This window comes from Cibotium barometz, chromosome 15 (assembly GCF_041138505.1).
Source record: "Cibotium barometz isolate CiBa-2024 chromosome 15, ASM4113850v1, whole genome shotgun sequence".
In the NCBI taxonomy this organism is placed as follows: Eukaryota; Viridiplantae; Streptophyta; class Polypodiopsida; order Cyatheales; family Cibotiaceae; genus Cibotium; species Cibotium barometz.
The window spans coordinates 60,137,017-60,156,305 of NC_141060.1; the positions used below are offsets into that span (position 1 = coordinate 60,137,017).

At 40.2% G+C, this 19,289-nt stretch overlaps 1 protein-coding gene across 3 annotated transcripts; it reads left to right on the forward strand.

Annotated features, from left to right (window-relative positions):
* The first annotated feature begins 4,511 nt into the window (after positions 1-4,511).
* On the forward strand, positions 4,512-15,861 carry LOC147631506 (cysteine protease ATG4B-like). Of its 3 annotated transcripts, XM_086809903.1 has the most exons (10): positions 4,516-5,063; positions 5,528-5,613; positions 5,718-5,768; positions 7,091-7,479; positions 7,573-7,711; positions 14,592-14,647; positions 14,745-14,815; positions 14,902-15,109; positions 15,227-15,290; positions 15,481-15,861. In XM_086809903.1, exons 1-8 carry the CDS (start codon positions 4,622-4,624, stop codon positions 15,093-15,095), a joined length of 1,428 nt encoding a protein of 475 aa, XP_086666029.1. In that variant the 5' UTR covers positions 4,516-4,621; the 3' UTR covers positions 15,096-15,109; positions 15,227-15,290; positions 15,481-15,861. The 3 variants fall into 3 exon arrangements, with proteins under 3 accessions (XP_086666030.1, XP_086666029.1, XP_086666031.1); XM_086809904.1 differs by lacking the exon at positions 14,745-14,815 and having other exon boundaries at positions 4,512-5,063; positions 15,473-15,861; XM_086809905.1 differs by lacking the exon at positions 15,481-15,861 and having other exon boundaries at positions 4,926-5,063; positions 7,053-7,479; positions 15,227-15,277.
* Positions 15,862-19,289: the final 3,428 nt, after the last annotated feature.

Below are 19,289 nucleotides of genomic sequence, written 5' to 3' on the forward strand. Positions count from 1 at the left end.
TGAGTGAGAACAACCTCAATATCACTTCCTTTGGATGTAATGTAACCTTTTGTTACATTGTTGTAGCCACCACCATAGCCAAAGGGGGCTCCAAGCTCTTGTCTCAACACCCAACCATAGGAGTGTGGATAAGTGTCCACATTGCCAGCTTATATAGTGGCGTACCTGCCCACACTAGCCCAGTCGCCCCGGTCCTCTGACCCGAGCGCCTCACCCCCTTGAACCTAGGACACACTCGCCACATGTGCTTCGACGTGTGGACTTCATGTTCGGTCAGCTCTACTGCTGCTACGGGCGACTCACGCATGCCGTTACATGCTACATGACACCTTCCTTTTCAAAAGTGAACATTCACTAGTAGATTTCACTACAATAGTACAAATACACAAGGCTGACCGAATTTTAAGACACAAACTCAAATGTTGGCCATTTTGAACTTTGCCAAATGGGGTTACTTGCAAAGGGGATGGTTCTAGATGACTTGCACTGATTGTAGGTTGAGGGAGTTTCACCCTGAGTGGGCACTACATAAAATATAGTAATTAACTTTCAAGATTCTTTATGAAATAAGGTAGATCAACACATTCGTCGTTGTTTATCTTGCTTACATGACATTTTTGTTCCACTTGGCTAGTCAGTGTGGGTAGTTTCTTTTGATGTGGATCTAAAAGTTGATGCGTTGTCACTCCAAGGCTTGCATTGAGCTCAAGTTTTAAAGGAACCATGGAAGCACAGGTTGCCCTGATCCGTGAACAACAAGGAGCACCTTAAGATTGTAACGTATGTCCATAACAAAGCGGACAAAGATAAAGTGGAATTGGTGAAGGTAGAGGCACACCTAGCAGTACTGGATGTCCGCGAGGAGTATCCAAATGTATATGAGACAGAGGTGGAGAAAATGGAGCAATGGGAAAATCATACAGTGTAAGACCTCAAGGAGGTGTGGGGAGCTTACTTGGAAAAGTTAAAATCACATTATTCATTAATGCACCATGTTTTCTCCGTCCCACAAGCCCATGCCACCATAATAATGCCACCTTGCGCTACACAACCACACCCTCAATCACTCACACCACTGTTGTTACTTTTCCCTTACTATTATTGAAATTCCGTATGTGGTCTCTTTTGTCTCAACTTAATAGATCCTAACTTTTTATTAACTAAGAACTTGGAGCTTAAAAATAGGTTGATGTCGTGGGGGTTATCGCCTAGATGCAAGTGGAACTTCCAAGCTGGAACATTTAGGTATTTATTCACCTTCGTTGGTCACACAAGAAATGTGAATTAACATAAGCCCAAAATTAGCAATCCTTCAAAGATTATACATTTTTTAAACCTTGGGTAGCCTAAGATGCTTGTAGAAAAGCAAGGATCCAAGGCTGACCACATGGTAGCAATTTAAAAAAAAACACTCAATTAAAAAAACCAAGCGTACGCTAAAAAAATGTTCAAAATACTCTAAAAAGACGCTTAAAATAGTCGTCATGGTTGAGGCGGCTTTCTTCTGCTATTGTCGACGTCGAGAGATCACATCACAAAACCTTAACTCAAAGCCCTGGGTTGGTACCTTCTTCTTAGCTCTTTACTATTCTTATGTGTCTTATTTCTTCGAATCAAAGATTCTCAGCCATCATTGTTGTATGCCCCCCCTCCTCCCTTGGCTCTCTTGCTCTCTCCATAGTTGCGATATGCTATTTTCTAGCTATCACCAGTGTTTTGGAAGCGGTCTCCTCTCTTTGCGTTTTCCTAGTTATATTTTTGCTCTTTCCCTTTTCGATTCCTCTTTTAGGCAACATTTCTTGCGAGTTCTTACATATTACGTGTTTGCTTTGGTTTTCATTTACAGAGATTCTCATGAGTGGATTATGTTTCTTGTTCCTTCAAAAGCTCGCTCATGGGCAATATGTTGATGTAAAAGAAAAAAAAGCATGACGATAAGGCTAGGGGTGCACAAGAAAATCAAAGCAATGCTGTAGGGCTTATCTTTGAAAGCAATCGAGGCGCATAGCTATGGAGCAAAGTGTAGAGAGTAGGACGTGGCATGCACATTGGCAAACAAGCAACGAGCACGGGCTAGTGCACACGGGTGAGAAAGATATGGGCTGGCCAGCGCACAACTCTAGGTCAAAGCATACCAAATAGTAGGGGCTGGGCTGGGTGCATGACAATCACACTAGCTACTCGCACAACTCTAGGTCAAAGCATACCAAATAGTAGGGGCTGGGCTGGGTGCATGACAACCACACTAGCTACTCGCAAGGGTGAGAAGGCGAACTATGTTGGGTGCACGACAAGCACAAGAGCTAGTTCTAAAGGTGAGAAGGCGGACTAGAGTGGGCGCGCAGTAAGGCGGACTAGGATGGGTGCACGGCAGGCACAATAACCAATTGCAAGGGTGAGAAGGTGGACTAGGCTAGGTGCACGGAAGCCAGAATAGCCAATCTCAAGGGTGAGGGAGTCAGCGTGGCAAACAATAAGCATGCTAGTTGCTCTCATCTTACACAATATTATAAGGCGGGGCTTGGGAAAGAAGCACTACAACATTGACGGGAAGGTGACACATGGTTGTGTGCTCACTGCTACTACAGACAACGAGGGAAGGTGAGGCTTGGCTATGTGTTGGGTGCTAACACACTGGCCATAAGGTGGATAAGTGCCAAAGAGAATCGCCAAAGCGAGGCAGTAGCAACATTGGACACAAGGAGGAGAAATCATTGGCTATAAGGAGGAGGCAAAAATGCAAGGCTCATAAAGGTGGGAAGGCAAATGGGCAAGGCCACAAGCAAGACAAAGAGATAAAAGGGAAAAAAGCTTGCGTGTATTTTATAAGAAACAATGGGGTTTCCAGCTTTTGATCAAGTGAGACTTTGCGGTGCTTGGTCCCAACAAAAGAGCCCTCATATTTTTGGTGAGTCTGACGTGAAAGCCTCTGGCCTTCGTGTAGGAGATAGAAAGAGCGTGGTGGTTCTTGCTTCCATGAAAGCTCAGCAAAGATGATGTTGCGCAACTCTTTGCTAAAATGCATCGTGACACCAAGCCTGTCTAGAAGGAAGATGGATTTTGGCAACTTGTGATTCGTGGGTTTTCTTGGGGATTTCAACTTCTCCTCGTTTTTTTTGTGTCAATCAAGAGCACACCGAGCATATCATCAAATTTCTCTTTGCTAAAAAGCATCGCGACACCAAGCCTGTCTAGAAAGAAGATGGATTTTGGCAACGTATGATTCATGGATTTTCTTAGGGATTTCAACTTCTCCTCGTTTTTTTTTGTGTGAATCAAGAGCACACCGAGCATATCATCAAAGTTCCTTCCATACAAGAGGAACATTAATGTGGTATTTATGTGAGAGAAAGCAAGAGAAGTGCACCACCTGTAGAGCGCAAGCTAGAAAGCAATGTAGGCAAGAAGGATCGGCAATCGATGGATGTGTGTGTTGAAAGTTCCAAGTGCTACAATCACAAAGCCTAGATGCAGGTCAATTAGAGCTCGTGCTTTTTGGTGTGCTAACAAGGGTGCGTAAATGCAAGCAGATACTCTCTCTCTCTCTCTCTCTCTCTCTCTCTCTCTCTCTCACTCACTCACTCTCTCTCTCTCTCTCTCTCTCTCACACACACACACACACACACACACACACACATCATCATCAAAACCAGCTTCACTCCATGCCCTAAAGCTTGCAAAACAAGATTGTTTTTTTAATTCTTTTATCATGTTTTGTGTGACTGCTTGGGTAGGATACTTCATGTAGTGTAGAGCATATTTGAAAAGCTCAAATGAACATGAACTTGGAAGCAATGCTAGACTGACATCCACAATCGATGAGCTTGAAGCTTGTTCTTATGTTCGATAGAGATTCAAAAGTATCTCGCAAATTAGAAAATTACAAATTCATTACCACATTTGAAAGTGAGTTTTGTATCATGAATCAATACGTAGGACTAATGGCCACCTTCAACACTGAAGGTGTTTTGGAGCATTTTCGATATCGAAAGTGCTATTTGGAAAATGGGGGAAGGGCACGTTCTCCTATGTTTTATTAAATTTCGGGTAAGATTGTGCCAACTCCCCGCCATACTTTCTTTATGTATGGTTTTTTTTTTAATAACTTCACTCAAATCCTATGACTTGATGAATGACGTGTAACTCAGATTCAAATGTGGTAAATGAATTTGGAATTATCTACCTTGCGATGTACTCTGAGATCTCTGTCGATGTCCATCGATTCCTCGCGTCGAATATAATCATAGGCTTGATACTCATGCTCGTTCGAGCTTAATAAGTTGTTCATATGAACTTGAGAAAGATTCGCATCATACGAAGAAGACTCGCTACAGAAATGGTATGGGTTGCAATGTCCATCTTTATTCAAGCGCTTCAAGATATTTATACGTGAACAGAAGGACACACGTTATTTCAAAGTACGTTGTGACAAGGCACAGGTACGAGATAAGGGTACCCAAGCCTTCAAGTTTTGGCACATTGGATCATGCAGCATGGACTCAAGAATTCATTTAGAAAAGTATATTTCATATGAAATATCATAGGACACGCGATAATTTTAACGAAGCTATCCTTATAATGCTAGCTTACGTTACGCAGCCTCTAGCATACTCTCTCTCATATGACGACTCCATCGCCAGAGATCGAGGATCGTGTAGCAGAAATTGAAATTACTAATTTCGTTGCAAGGACCTCATCGACCAGAAAGATCGAAAGACCTAAACCTGAGTCTATCCCTGAACCGGGGAGCGAAGACCCTAACCGTAACCGTAACCAAGCAGAGATTGAAAATCCTAACCCTAATCCTGAAAGTGAAGCAGGGGTGGAAAACCCTTACCCTGAGAAAGAATCTTTATCCCTGTGGGATGCTGTGGTGAAAGGCCCCATGCGCCGCTTGCAGGAGCGTCTTCTGGGCTCGCGATCATCCAGGAGCTCCATCTGGCTGCTCGGAGTCTGCTACACACTGTGCGAGGACGGGTCATCGGGCGATGCCACAAGCACTGAAGCGTACGCAGATTTCCAAACAGATTACAGCTCTCGGATTTGGTTCACCTACCGAAAAGGTTAGGTTCATCAAATTTTTAAACTATAGTTTTATTGTTTTCCCTGTTATCTATTCTTCTTATGGCTTATCTGTTGTAAAATTTCTCTTATTTTTTCACATTTTATTGAAATTGTACATGGTAATTTTTTTGATGACGTTAGTGGGGATGTCGTAGTATCTAGTCCATACTATGCATAATGGAGTTGATAGTTATATAGTCTTGTGGGTTGACCACCATGAGTATATAACATGCATGTTCCTAAAAGGTGAATTTGGGCATGCTCCTGGATTCATCTAGGTATATATATGTAATTTTTTTATTTTTGATTTGGGGCACCACTTTATCTGCGCCCCCAATTTTCTAATGATTTCAGCTAGTTTTGGAAAAAATCACATGGTAGTAGTTCTTCTGGGGCACCACACCAAATGGTTTGCCCCGTTTTTAAACCTTTAATGCAATTTGCTAGTTCTCTTCATGCCCAGGTTTTGAAGCTTTAGGTCCTGCCAAGATGATATCTGATGTGGGTTGGGGATGCATGCTCAGAAGCGGCCAGATGCTTCTAGCCCAGGTAACTCCATGTAACTTGCACCAAAATGCAATAGTTGCATCTCTATCGTCACTTTGGTTGACCCTCTGCTGTAGTTCTTACAAGCCATTGGTGTTCTTTTCCAGGCCCTAGTCTGCCATCATCTAGGGCGGCATTGGCGAAGGAAGCCATTGGAGGTAATCTAACTTCTCCATGTTATACAATTGAACTTGATTGTGTCGTGCCCACAGATTGTAGTTTTGGTGAAGCTTCTAGATGCTATGAGCTCAAACTCCCCCCCTTGCAACCCTCCTGCAGCAGCAGTGCACAGCCCCCCTTCCCCACCCTTTCTTTTCCCCTCCACGCATTTTCCTGCAGGCCTCGTCTCCACTTGTGCAACGCGCCCCTCCTTTGTGTGCTTCCTGCATGCCCTCACAGCCCACCCCACGCCTGCGCATACCCCCAGTTCCACCTTCTGCCCCTCCTGCCTGGATTTGGGATTTTCTGCATGCCGGGTTGGTCGGTGAGCAGGTCTGGTGTTTCGGCATTCAGTTCCTCGGGCAACAGCTACATCGGGGTTGAGTTTGACTCAGCCTCCCTAGCGGACAGAGTTTTGCAGCTCAGCCCTATTGTAGTACGTAGCGCACACGCGTACATTGGTAGAAGGCACCACAGCTTTATGCTCAACTCTGACTCGTGGTCAGCTTCTCTGTGTTTATCTGCTTTTCGGGCCTTCCAAAGGGGTATCACGAGCTTCTGTCGGTTATAGGATTGAACCTTGGTCAGATGATTGAGACTCCTTGGACAATGGCAGCAGCTGTGCTTGGGCTGCAGACCTAACCGTCCATATCTGAATGGGAACAGGGGAACGTTGTGGCCTCTCGGAATGGGAACGGGAACAGGGGGAACGCCACATCAGCAAACAAAACTAACGGAATTCTAAAAAATGTCATTTTAAATGATGAATTTTAAGTAGGATAGTGTAAAACTTTGAAAATTTATTCTATGTATGCATAGTTGAGTGGAAAAAACAGCGGAAAAATGCTTTTAAAAAAAACATTTTGCCCTTTTTTTAAGGGTTTCTGGGCCTGTTACGAGGGGGAATGTTTTGGAACGTCTCCCCCTAGCCGTTCCTTGTGGTGGAATTTTCCAAAACGTTTCGGAACGTGAACGGCGTTCCCCAGTAACTATGGTTCTCAGGGCTCTCTTTAGTGCTTTGTCCATTGCCAGATGGGACACAGCTTGATCTTTCTCAGCGGCGCTCCAACCTCGGGCAGCCGCAGCAGGCACGGCTAGACGGCCTTCACCAGAGAGATTTGCTTAGCATGGAGGCCTCTAACAAGAGCGATGTGATCTTCCTTCAAGAGCGGCCACCCATGGAGGAATCCCCCCTCCTGCTAGTGAGATGATCTCTTGTTATTACTAATAGAAGGATCCTTTTTTTTGGGAGAGGGAGTGATAAGGTGATTTTATTCTTGCAGGGGTAGCTTATGACACTGGTCCAATGTTGGTGATGCAGCCAAATGCTCGGGAGTACTTGAAAATCTTGCAATGCTTTGGAGACTGCGCATCCCAAGGTTGCCCCTTCTCAATCCACAACATACTTGAGGTGGGAGTCCCTTACGGCTTAGTTGCTGGGTCTTGGCTAGGACCCTATGCCCTTTGCCGCTCATTGGAGGCATTGGCCCATACTGTTCAAGAAAGCAGCAAGAACAACTGTGAGCGCGTGCTACCCATGGAAGTTTATGTGGTATCAGGTGATGCTGATGGTGAAAGAGGTGGAGCTCCATGTATATGCATGGATGATATTGAAAGCTTGTGCTCTAAGACAGGGGTCTCAGTAGATGGATGGGCTCCAGTATTGCTACTTGTACCACTTGTGCTTGGTCTAGAGAAAGTAAACTCACGGTAAACAAGGAAATTCTTATCATTACATCTATTCAAGGTTAGATATTGTTGCATAGCCCAAAGATTGACTTATTGCTTCATCATGTGATCTAGGTATCTGCCATCTTTGTGGGCAACCTTTACCTTTCCACAAAGCCTAGGTATCGTTGGAGGAAAACCGGGGGCTTCGACATATCTTGTTGGTGTTCAAGATGACCAGGCATTATACCTTGATCCCCATGAAGTACAAGAGGTAAGGTTTTTTGGTCATTCTTGTTTTGCTTCAGTTATCATCTTTCTCTCATTAACTAGGAAGCTGTTTTGCAAGGTAGGATTTTTCAAAGAGGAGTCACTCAGTATGCTACTACATCTACGTTGTTTTGACCACTAGACTTTCCATAATCCTCCTCCCCGTTGTTAAAACCCTAAGATCTCTCTAGATAATTGTTATGCATAAACATGTATAAATCAGGCATAAACTCAACCACCCAACCACCCCCGAGTCCAAGGGATGCACACATGAATAATAAATGAAATACATCATACCTCTACCTTGATGTCCCATACCATCAAGAGGTATAACTCCAATCCAATAGCATGTAGCTATAGTGTGAAATGGAAGAAGAGTAGATATGAATCTCTACACAAGAGAGCATAACATAGCCTTGGCCTCATGGAGCCTAAACCTCCAAGCCCCCTTGAGTGTGCCCCATGCCCCTATTATATAGGAGGGCCCTCAAGTGACTCTTGACTTTCCATTCCTCATGTGTGACCCTTGGATGCCTGACCCTAACCTTAACCCTTAAGGTTAGTCCTAACCCATGCTCCACTAGAGCTTGTTCCCATGCTCCCATGCTCACAAGCCTAATGTGGGTTAGCCTCCTAGTATATGCACACATAATGTGTATATAACATAGCACACATAATGTACATATAACATACTTCCCCTCTCTCAAAACATTGCACTCTTGCAATGAAAAGAAGGAGAACTGCGCTGAACAATCTCAACCAACTCCCAAGTCGAATCCTCAATTTCCCTATCGTTCCACCTAATTTTAACCTCAGGGATTAGTCAACTAGAAAGTTTCCTTTCCCTGAATTCATGTACCATATCAGGTTCATGTGGAACATAGGATAAATCTTCGACTTCAATGAGTTCTTGAGGAGTAACTCTGTTATCCTCACCTCCCAGTTTCGCTTTCAATCTATGGATATGAAAGACTGGATGAACTCTAACAATTGGAGATAGTTTTAGTTCATACGCAACCGTGCCAATCCGATGTATAACTCGAAATGGACCACAATATCTAGGAGATAAATTCGAGCATTTTCCCATTGACAAAGTCCGAGAATCTTTAAGAACATTAAAATAAACCAACGCTCCTAGTTCAAAAGACCGAGATGAGCGTCTCCTATCAGCATAAAACCGTGCCCTATCATGAGCACTCTTGATAGAATCCCGAGCTTCGGTCAGAATTTTCTACATATCACGCAAGAAATCCCTCGATGCATCAAGCTCGATGTCCTTAAGACCGACATCAATAGGTGCCCTGAGTTGATACCCATACATAAGTATGCACGGACTAAAAAATAATAGCCGTAAATTTAGAACTGTTATAGGCAAATTCCATCATTGGAAGATATTTTCCAATATGATGATTTTCTAAAGACATGCACGAAGCATATACTCTACAATCTGATTCATACACTCTGTTTGTCCATCAGACTGCAGATGATCAGAATAATTTACATTCAAAGTAACTTCCTCGTTGTAAACCATTCGGAATAAAGTAGGAAAGCATGGCATTATAACAGTAGAAACCAGGGATTCATCGGTGCCCCGACATACCCACATTTGCATATGGAATAATCGACGTCTCGAGTTACCCATATCAACATAGTCATCAACGTCTCGATGAGTCACATATGTCCATCCGTAAACCTATCAGGTTGATTGTGTAAATCACCTAAAGTACGGAACTAGAGAAAGAAATGCCAACAAAGGAAGAATCCAAATTTCCTTATCTGAACACAACAAGATAAACTTGTTTGAACTCTAAAGAAAGAGATTTCAACAAGTGAAAATACCGATGAGATTACCCTCATCTCATAACATGCAGGCTATAGATAAAAGAAGTTTATTTAGAGAATGCCCACACTATAACTTCTAGTGAATTTAGAAAATAAGATTGTCTTTGAATGTTGAGGTCAACATGCTAAGTGATGTAAGCAAAGCAACAATCTTGAGCCCAAATTATCCCATAAGATAATATATGTGAGGGATCACTAGCGTCCCATTCCACCATGATACCACCCATACATACCTTAACAATTTGAAACTCCCTAGTATGCTGTCTAGGAAATATGAATAAAATCCTGTATAAAAGGAATAAGATGGCCTTATCCAGACTTTCACATACTAAACCTGTCTCTATATACTTGAGACTACATCAAGGAATAAATCCTTCTGAGTACATCATTAGAAAAGAAATTGAATTATTGGCGCCTTTCTAATGATAACTACCCAAAACACAATAAAGTTAGGGTAGAAAAATAACTCACCTAGATATATAAGCAACTAGGTATCCAAGTTGGAATATATACAAGAGTATAAAATATACTCTAAAATTACGTGCCAAAAATGAAGGCAAATGCTACCTGCAAAGCACATGTAATTATTCAAAAGATCAAAAGATCCTTTTATAAAACCATGGATAAAAGCATAGAAGCTCCTCGAATCCATAAAAACCATAGTTGATCATAAAAATCAATGCATACGATCTAATGGACATAAATCATGCCAAAAGAAGCATTAAAATTGGTGGCCAACTTATCAATCCGGAGTATATGAACATTGTGTTGTTCAAATAAAACTCCAAAGTAAGAAAGTGAAACACATGTGTGTAGCACTCAATAAGAAAACCCTAGACATAAGTGATCTAGGTAGAACCTGATGAGTCCATATAAAACTTGGAAAAGATCCAATAAAAATCCACCAAAACAGACCGATCAACTAACCCATGATAGAGGCTTAAGAAATTAAGCACAAATCACACTTAAATAAGTGCAAAATAAATTATCATGGAAAAGTGTCAAAGGTGAAACACACTTTGAACGTAAATTATAGCCATCAAAAGAAATTAAGGAACATGTCCAAAAAGAATGGCTAAATCATGGTAAAAAATCATGAATACATCGTTTAGAATTAATTCAAACATAATTATCCATTAATACGAGATATAATCGTATTAATAATATGGGAATAACACGCATCTATCTAATGTCAGTAACGAAAATGTACTATTAAATAACCCTCGAAAATATTAAATTCTCGAGAAAAAGAATTTATCATGATTTTTTCCTAATTTTTTCTAATTTTCTAGGGCCTCAAAATATAACAATTTTGAATTCCACCAAACCTATCTTATGGCATTCCAAACCTATATTTTTTCAGAAAATTTTTAGCAATTAAATTTGTCAAAATACGATTGATATTTAAAAAATATCAATTTTTAGGATTTCTAAAAATAATTTCAGAATATTCCTAATTTTTCCTGAGAATCCCATCGTTCACAAAATTTGAAATTCCGCCCGACAATTCTCAAATCCAATGAAAATTTTTAATTTTAATGGATTTTTTTAATTTTTTGTCAAAAAATATATTTTTAAAGGAATTTGAATGGTCACGGGTGCCCGAATGGACACACCACATGCCAAACACCAACCCCACATTTTTCCAAAATTTAAAATAACCTTTGTCTAATTTTCCACTAATTTTCAGGATTTTTTTTGAAATTTTTAATCAACCCCGAACGCATTTAGAATACGAACGGTGAAAAAATTTCGGAATTCCAACGGTTTTCCCGGAATACGGAAAGCCAAAAGTTTTGGGAAAATGAAAAGACAAAAAAAATTCGGAATGTGAAAGGTCAAAAGTTTCCGGAATACGGAAGGTCAAAAGTTTTTCCGGAATTCGGAAAGCCAAAAGGTTTCGGGAAAACGAAAAGCCAATTTCGGAAGATGAAAAGCCAAGAAATTTTAAGAAAAAAAATTTTCAGAGATTTTTTTACTCAAATCCCAAATTTTTCAGTATTTTTCAGGCTTTTTTTCCCAAGCTTTTTCCTTGAAAAATATCAAGAAGCTCTTTTTTTTAAATAAAAAACTCATTTTTTAAAAAAAATAAAAAAAAATAAATATAAACTTTATTGGGTTATTACCCATTTGATTTTTTTAAGGGGGGGGGGCCGATTTTTTTCGCCCGACTGCAGCGCAGCCCCCCTCCCCTCCCGTCGTCGCCTGCGCTTAAGAGAGAGAGATGGAGAGAGTGAAAACCTTCTTCTCCCCTCTTTCCTCTCCTTCACCTCCTTTCCATTCTCTTTCTCCATCCTTCTCTGTTAATCAGAGATTAGCTTAATCTTTAATTAAGCTTTTTTAATTAAACTCATAATCATAATTAGACATTAATTATGATTAATGTTTAATTTAAAAAATTCCTTTTTAAGAGAAATTTCACAGAAAAATGAAGGAAATATCAGATTTGAGAGGCGGAGAGGACTCCACGCACACGGGAGAGCAATTTATGCATCAACACGCTGTCCCCTACTGAATTTCAGTAGCAAATTGACAGAAATTTGATCGCATTCCCGCGGAAAAAACCCGCAAAAATGTATAAAAATACATTTTTAATCATAAAAATGCTTAAAAAAATTCCTAAAAAATTAGAAAAAAATTTCTAAAAATTCTAGAAATTCAGGGAATCCATCCTACAAAAATATCCACCATAAACTTTATGGTATTTTTGTTAAAAAAATCCATTAATGCTCGATTTTAACCATAAAAAATAGAGAAAAATAGCATTAACTCACGGTATTCCCCCGCAACGTCGATTCGTCCATTGAATTGTAGTTACACACGTTCCAATCACCAAATCGATGATCCACGTGCAATTCATCAACACAAATCAACAAAAAATAACATTTTATTAGTAAATATTAAAATTTACTTAAAAAAATCAACAACAATTAAATAGAGACTGCTCTGATACCACTGTTAAAACCCTAAGATCTCTCTAGATAATTGTTATGCATAAACATGCATAAATCAGGCATAAACTCAACCACCCAACCACCCCCGAGCCCAAGGGATGCACACATGAATAATAAATGAAATACATCATACCCTCTACCTTGATGTCCCATACCATCAAGAGGTATAACTCCAATCCAATAGCATGTAGCTATAGTGTGAAATGGAAGAAGAGTAGATATGAACCTCTACACAAGAGAGCATAACATAGCCTTGGCCTCATGGAGCCTAAACCTCCAAGCCCCCTTGAGTGTGCCCCATGCCCCTATTATATAGGAGGGCCCTCAAGTGACTCTTGACTTTCCATTCCTCATGTGTGACCCTTGGATGCTTGACCCTAACCTTAACCCTTAAGGTTAGTCCTAATCCATGCTCCACTAGAGCTTGTTCCCATGCTCCCATGCTCACAAGCCTAATGTGGGTTAGCCTCCTAGTATATGCACACATAATGTGTATATAACATAGCACACATAATGTACATATAACACCCGCCCATCCCATCACCACCACACAGACATGCAGTCTAGGGTTGCTTCGCTTGTTTTTATTTTTATGTATTGTTTATGGGTACTTTTGCGCGATCTCTGTCCATTCAAGGGGAAGCTATGTGCACTATTATTTTTGCATAACTGCTTTGCTGCATCCGATCATGCTAAATATAGGCACTATTCACACAGCCTTTCCTGGAGATGCTCAACCTTTAGAATAGTAACCCAGGCTTGGCTTACTTCATTATAAACTTCATTTTTCACTTGCAGTATGTTTTTCATGATCTTGGCCTGGAAGGCAGCCTGAAATATTTCATTTCAGTGTTTTTTTTTTAAAAAGGATTAGAAACATATAAAAGAAAAGTCTAAATTATAAATCTCATGTCAAAGACTTGAGGAATAAGAAAAATGAAATTTTAAGAGATTACTACGTAGAAGAAGCGTTGCTAATTTTTAATTAGCTTAAGGTTGTAACCTTGACGAATTTGGATCTTCAATACGTAAGGATTTAATGGTGGTTAAAAGGGTTATGTTTCAGGAATTACATAGCTCAGTGAAGCCTTAACCCTAGCTTAAGAAAAGTCCTTATAAGGCGAAGATGAAATAAAAGAGATCTTAAGGCAACTCTAAGAGGGAATTACTAAAGGGCCAAATTAATGTTAACAAAGTACTAATAAAGATCTAGGAAATGAGGATTAAAATGCATATGGGATAGAATGACTCTTAGAGGTGCTCCCTCGAAAATGACTTGTGGGAGTATTCAAATTATGTAGGAATGTGGTGAGAAATGCCTTTAAGGTAGATGGACTTAAAAGAACAAGGTTGCAATCCCATGAGCAAAGAGGATCTAAGACTTTGGAATTAAAATACTGTGGAGTAGAGGCTCTAGTCGAAGTTGAGGAGTTATTAGAGGATTCACATCAATAACTCAGGAAGAAATGAAGAGGGGAACTCATCGGATAGTATGAACCTTGATCACAGACAAGAGTCACGTCCAAAAAGACTGAAATTGATGTTGCCAGATCTGTTTGAAAGCTTGTTTGATGCATTTACATGGAAAATATCTGCAATAAACTGGCCCGAAGAACCATCGCCTTGTTTTCAATTGTGTAAAGTTTAAATGGCCTCTAACATGGAAGTGGGGATTGGCTATGATCATGCCATTCAAAGCGGCCCCGAGTGACACACTCTACCCCGGTCGAATAGGTGCTTTGAGGGGTAGGGGTCTCACAAGCATAGTCTGGTGAGTGGTTGATTTGCAGCTCACTTACTTGGCTTCTAGGATCACACAACAAAGTATTCCTTGGAACACACATTAAGATGGAGGGCAATGGCCTGACAGGTTCCTGGTTTGTTAACACTCAAGAGAGCACATTTGAGTTAAATAACAGAAATCACCCAGCTCATATTCATTAAAGGGTTAGGTCATCCTGGCCGTCGAGACCCAGTGTCTTGTCGTGTCGTGTTGTGTATGCATCCAGCATTTGAAGTTCTATTTGAGTTTATTTATTATTGTTTTTGGGACGAAAGCACCTCATACTACCCTTTTTTGTCCTGCAGGCTGTGATAGTGTCACCAGATAACTTGGACGTTGAGACAAGCTCCTACCATTGCAGGTAAAATAGCTAGTATACATAAGTTGCTTTGCACAAAAAAGATGCACAATTTTACAAAATAGTGATTGGTTTAGGCAAATGAATTTTGTTTCTACAGTGCCATAAAAAAGATGCCACTGAATGCCATTGATCCTTCTTTAGCCCTTGGTTTCTACTGCCGTGATCGAGGTAAGAAGCACACGGGCTTGACTTTGTCCTGGCTGCTTGAGTTATAATAAGGGTTGCATTTTTATCTTCATTCACTTATCATGCAGGTAACTTTGAGGATTTGTGCAAGCGAGCATGTGAACTGGCAAGGGAATCCAGTGGTGCACCTATGTTCACGGTGGTGAAAAGCAGCAATGAAGGTGGTGGACAATGGGGTGATTCTGGCTCTGTAGAAACAACTGGTGAATCCATCACTTTGGATGAAGAACAGGCATCTGACGAGGAGTGGCAGATTCTTTGATGTACTAGAGGATGGTAATATACTTGAATATATTTTGACCAAATACTACTGTTGCTTTTACTTCATGCCACTTCGTACTTGACAAGGCCAGATGAGCGCAGCTTGATTAGCTGCTGTATTGTTTTCTACAGCTGGACCCTTTTTGTGGTCCTCAGCAGCTTTAAATCTTCATTCACATGGCATCCTGCATCCAGCGTAAGTCTCGAAAGGCATTAGCCAGAGCAATATGGTTTCAGCAGCTCCATTTTTTGTCCCTACTAAGTTGTTTTTTTGAGTTTTTTCTAAGTGAGTTTTTGCATCATGTTGTGTGTGACATTCATAGAAAGCATGCAAGTTGCCTTTGCTAAATTACTCAAAGCAACTACCTATGGTTAAAGTTGTGCAGAATATAAGGCGGAACAACTCGACTTACTAAATCAGGAGTCTCACATAAGCAGTCCTGCTTAATCACTGCCCTGAAAGCATAAAGCAGGCCTTGTTACCAAATCATGGAAGAGCATCGATCATATAGGTATTTGATTAGACCAGCAGTGGACTTGCCATCCTTGTCCATCAAAATTTGGATTGGAACAAGCACACTATACCACATTGGAAACATATCTAGCAAATGTTCTTCAAGGGGTTCATGCCATGTGTAATAAGGAAACCTTCTGTATATACTAGCTAGGATCAATAGGACACGCGGATTAAAGAACCATGCATATTCATGGCCAGATTTTAATTGTTATTGGTATAAATGAAGGTAAAGTTTGACAAGGTGTAAAAATGAATGGTGAATGATGAATAGGTAGTGTTAAGTTTGTAGAGGATCTGTAGGGGTTAATTGAAGTTAGAGCTGCACTTTTAAGCTCAACGACACACACCATCGGCTCTGCTGTTTGCTTAATTACCTGCGGGCCACTCATTCCAGTAGAATCGTGCGTCTGCTGGCCTTGCGCAAGCTCACTCAAATAAGGTTACTCAAATAAGGCATGATTCAATGATTTGATTTTAGAAAGGCTGTGGTGCCTCAAATGTGAGGTTGATATGACCTAGGTCATTGGACTCAATAGTTAGGATTAAGACCAGGACCGGTTGGGCCCAATTACACTAGATCAAGCCATTTTAGTATGGCAGACCCAATTACTATATCAATTTAGCATTGGCATTGGGTAAATGAGTCGATGATTTCATTGTCGTGTAGGATGCTATGTTCTGTCTCAAAGTCCATAGCAACATGCAAGTATGGATCTAGCTAAGTTATGTTTTTACAATTTACATAGTAGGCACTTTGGAAGTGAAATATCATGAGTTAATCTTTGAGGTGTTCAATTATATAGATCTTTTAAAGGAGCTTTTTTGACTAATCATGTTGATTGTTTGAAGGCCTCAATAGTGGCACAAGTAAGAAGAAAATGGTGTTGGTTGCTAACATTTGGGCATCCAAACATTGTACCATATTTTGTAATTACACTTTTTTTATATAGCTTTAATAACCTTTAAAGGAAATAATATCTTGGTTTCATTTATGTTTTTCCCTTGTTCTTTAAATTTCCACGCTTATAGTGCTATAAACTTGTAATGCATGAATAAATTGTGTTGAGAAAAACACTTCACCTTTTTAAATTAAGAGGCCAAAGAAAGCTAATAACTTTGTATTCCTTATAAAAGAGGAGAGAGAGAGAGAGAGAGAGAGAGAGAGAGAGAGAGAATTATATTACCGTCTATGGAAGGCCAAAATGCCCTTTGAGACCATGGTGGTCTTAAGCCAAATATCTAGGTTGACAAAAGAGTCACATCAAAAGTCTAATACAGCTATGAATGCGAGGCATCAAATACATTTGCCTCAACTCAAAGTCAGGTCTAGTTTTTGGCTTTGGTAGGTTTCACGAAATCTTTGATGAGAGCTCTGCCCTCATGGTAGATTACCCAATGTTATGGCTCACCCAAATTCCCTTCAAAACACATCCAACAAGAAGATTACTTGGCGAACCGCAATTGTCTTGTGGGGATCTTTCCATTGGCCGAGCTCGTAAACCTCGAGGTCTCTAAGCTCCACAACTCCTTGAGAAGCAATTCCACTATGCCTCCCGCGAGCGTTGTCACACCGTCGTGTTACACTATGTGTACTTGTCTCTCCTCTCACCTCACTTCACTCACATACACTCACTAGTATGGATTAGAGAGAGATTGGCAAGAGGATTAGCAAGAGCAAGAGTCTATTGCACAATGGTTTGTATTATGAGAGATATTCCCTTATATACATAGCCATAAGTGTTTACACTCACTTAAATTGTGGCCGGTCGGGCACTTTAGGCTCATAAAAGGCCTAATGCTATTACAATGACTACTCTCATAATATATCCATGAAGTACATCACTTTGGACTTCATCTTAGCTAACTACCACACACTCTTGAAGTAAAAATTGCCATATAAGTATTCCATCAAACCATTACAGGTGCCCATCTAAGTTGTAGATTTGGACACCATTGCCTTATATCTTGAATGTATGACCTTTTGGTGTATCTACCTTGACTTCTTGATGTAAGATAATGGCAATAGCTCTTGTTAACCCTAGAAATGGGTTAATATTCTCTCCTTCTTTATGATGTCGATCGTGTCCTCGTGATTGCATTGTTGAAGATCTTTGTGTGGGGAAGATTGACAAGCTTTGTTGATGGATTTTGATGTTGAGTGACATTTAATGGTTCTTGTTCCTGCGGGCGGAAGGAATAAGAAAGGCCAATTAATAAATGAAAAGGTTAGAGATTAGTGGGAATTCTTAATGGGACGAGGACTTTATTTAGTGATTGCATTTTTATATTTTTGTGAGATTTTTTTTATGGGTATATTTTTTGCTCCATTTGTTTTTGGCAATCACAAGGAGAGTTACATGTTATTGGTTTTAGTTGTGGAAAACTAAGAGGCGTTAATAATGGGGGAGAAGATAAGGAAAGATCCGGAGGAACTAGACAAAATCAAAACGAGATTGTGATTCTCAGTTCCTCATCTGATTCATTGAAGTGGCATTCATTACTTGAAGAATTTGGCCTCCCCCAGACCCTTTTCATGGACGTGAAAGTGCAGAGACCTTTCACACTGTGAAACGCATCTCATGCTTGAAATGTATTTCACAAAATATATTTTTTTCACGCGGACCTGTTTCACGCCATGAAACAGAGGGTTTCATGAAAACGGGAAATGGGTATTTCAAGGATTTTTTTTTCACACGGACTTGTTTCACCCGTGAAACAAAGAGTTTCACGAAAACATGAAATGGGTATTTCACAGATTTTTTTTTTCACATAGACCTATTTCACACCGTAAAATAGAGTGCTTCACGAAAACATGAAATGGATATTTCATGGATTTTTTTTTTCACGCGGACCTATTTCACGCCGTGAAATAGAGGGTTTCACGAAAACGTGAAATGGGTAGAGCAAAATTCAAGTTTTCTTGTGTGGAGGAAATATTTTTTGAGCATTTCCTTGAGCTCTCAGCTAATAGCATCCCAAAAGAAAGCTTCTTTCTTAAGCTTGTCGATAAGAGGAGCGATAATATGAGCATACCTCTTAATGAACCACCTATAAAATGATGACAAGCCTAAGAATCCCCTTAATTGAGTGGTATTTGTAGGCATGGGCCAATTCTTAACACACTCAACCTTCTTAGGATCCACCATAATGACTTCTTTGCTCACTATGTGTCCAAGATACTCAATCTTTTGTGCCATAAATGTACATTTGCTCTCCTTTGCTTACACGTTGTTGCTCTCCTTTGCAATACAAGTTGTTGGATCTTTAAGCATCTAGAATAGCCCTTACATGCATTAAGTGCTCCTTCTCCCCTTTGCTATATATCAAGATATCATCCAAGAATACAAGCACCCATTTGTAGAGAAAAGATCCAAGCATCTTGTTAATTAGGGCTTGAAATGTTGCCAGCGGTGCATTGCACAATCCAAACGGCATAACCAAATAATGGTAGAGACCTCTCTCGGTCTGAAATGCCGTTTTGTACTCATCACCTTCCTTGATTCTTAATTGGTGATAGCCCGATCTTAAATCAATCTTGGAGACAAAACATGAACCTTTTAACTCATTAAACAAGTCATCAATTCATGGAATAGAGAATCTATTCTTGATTGTAGATTTATTCAAATTCCTATAGTCCACACACATGCGAAAAGTACCATCCTTCTTCTTGACCAAGAA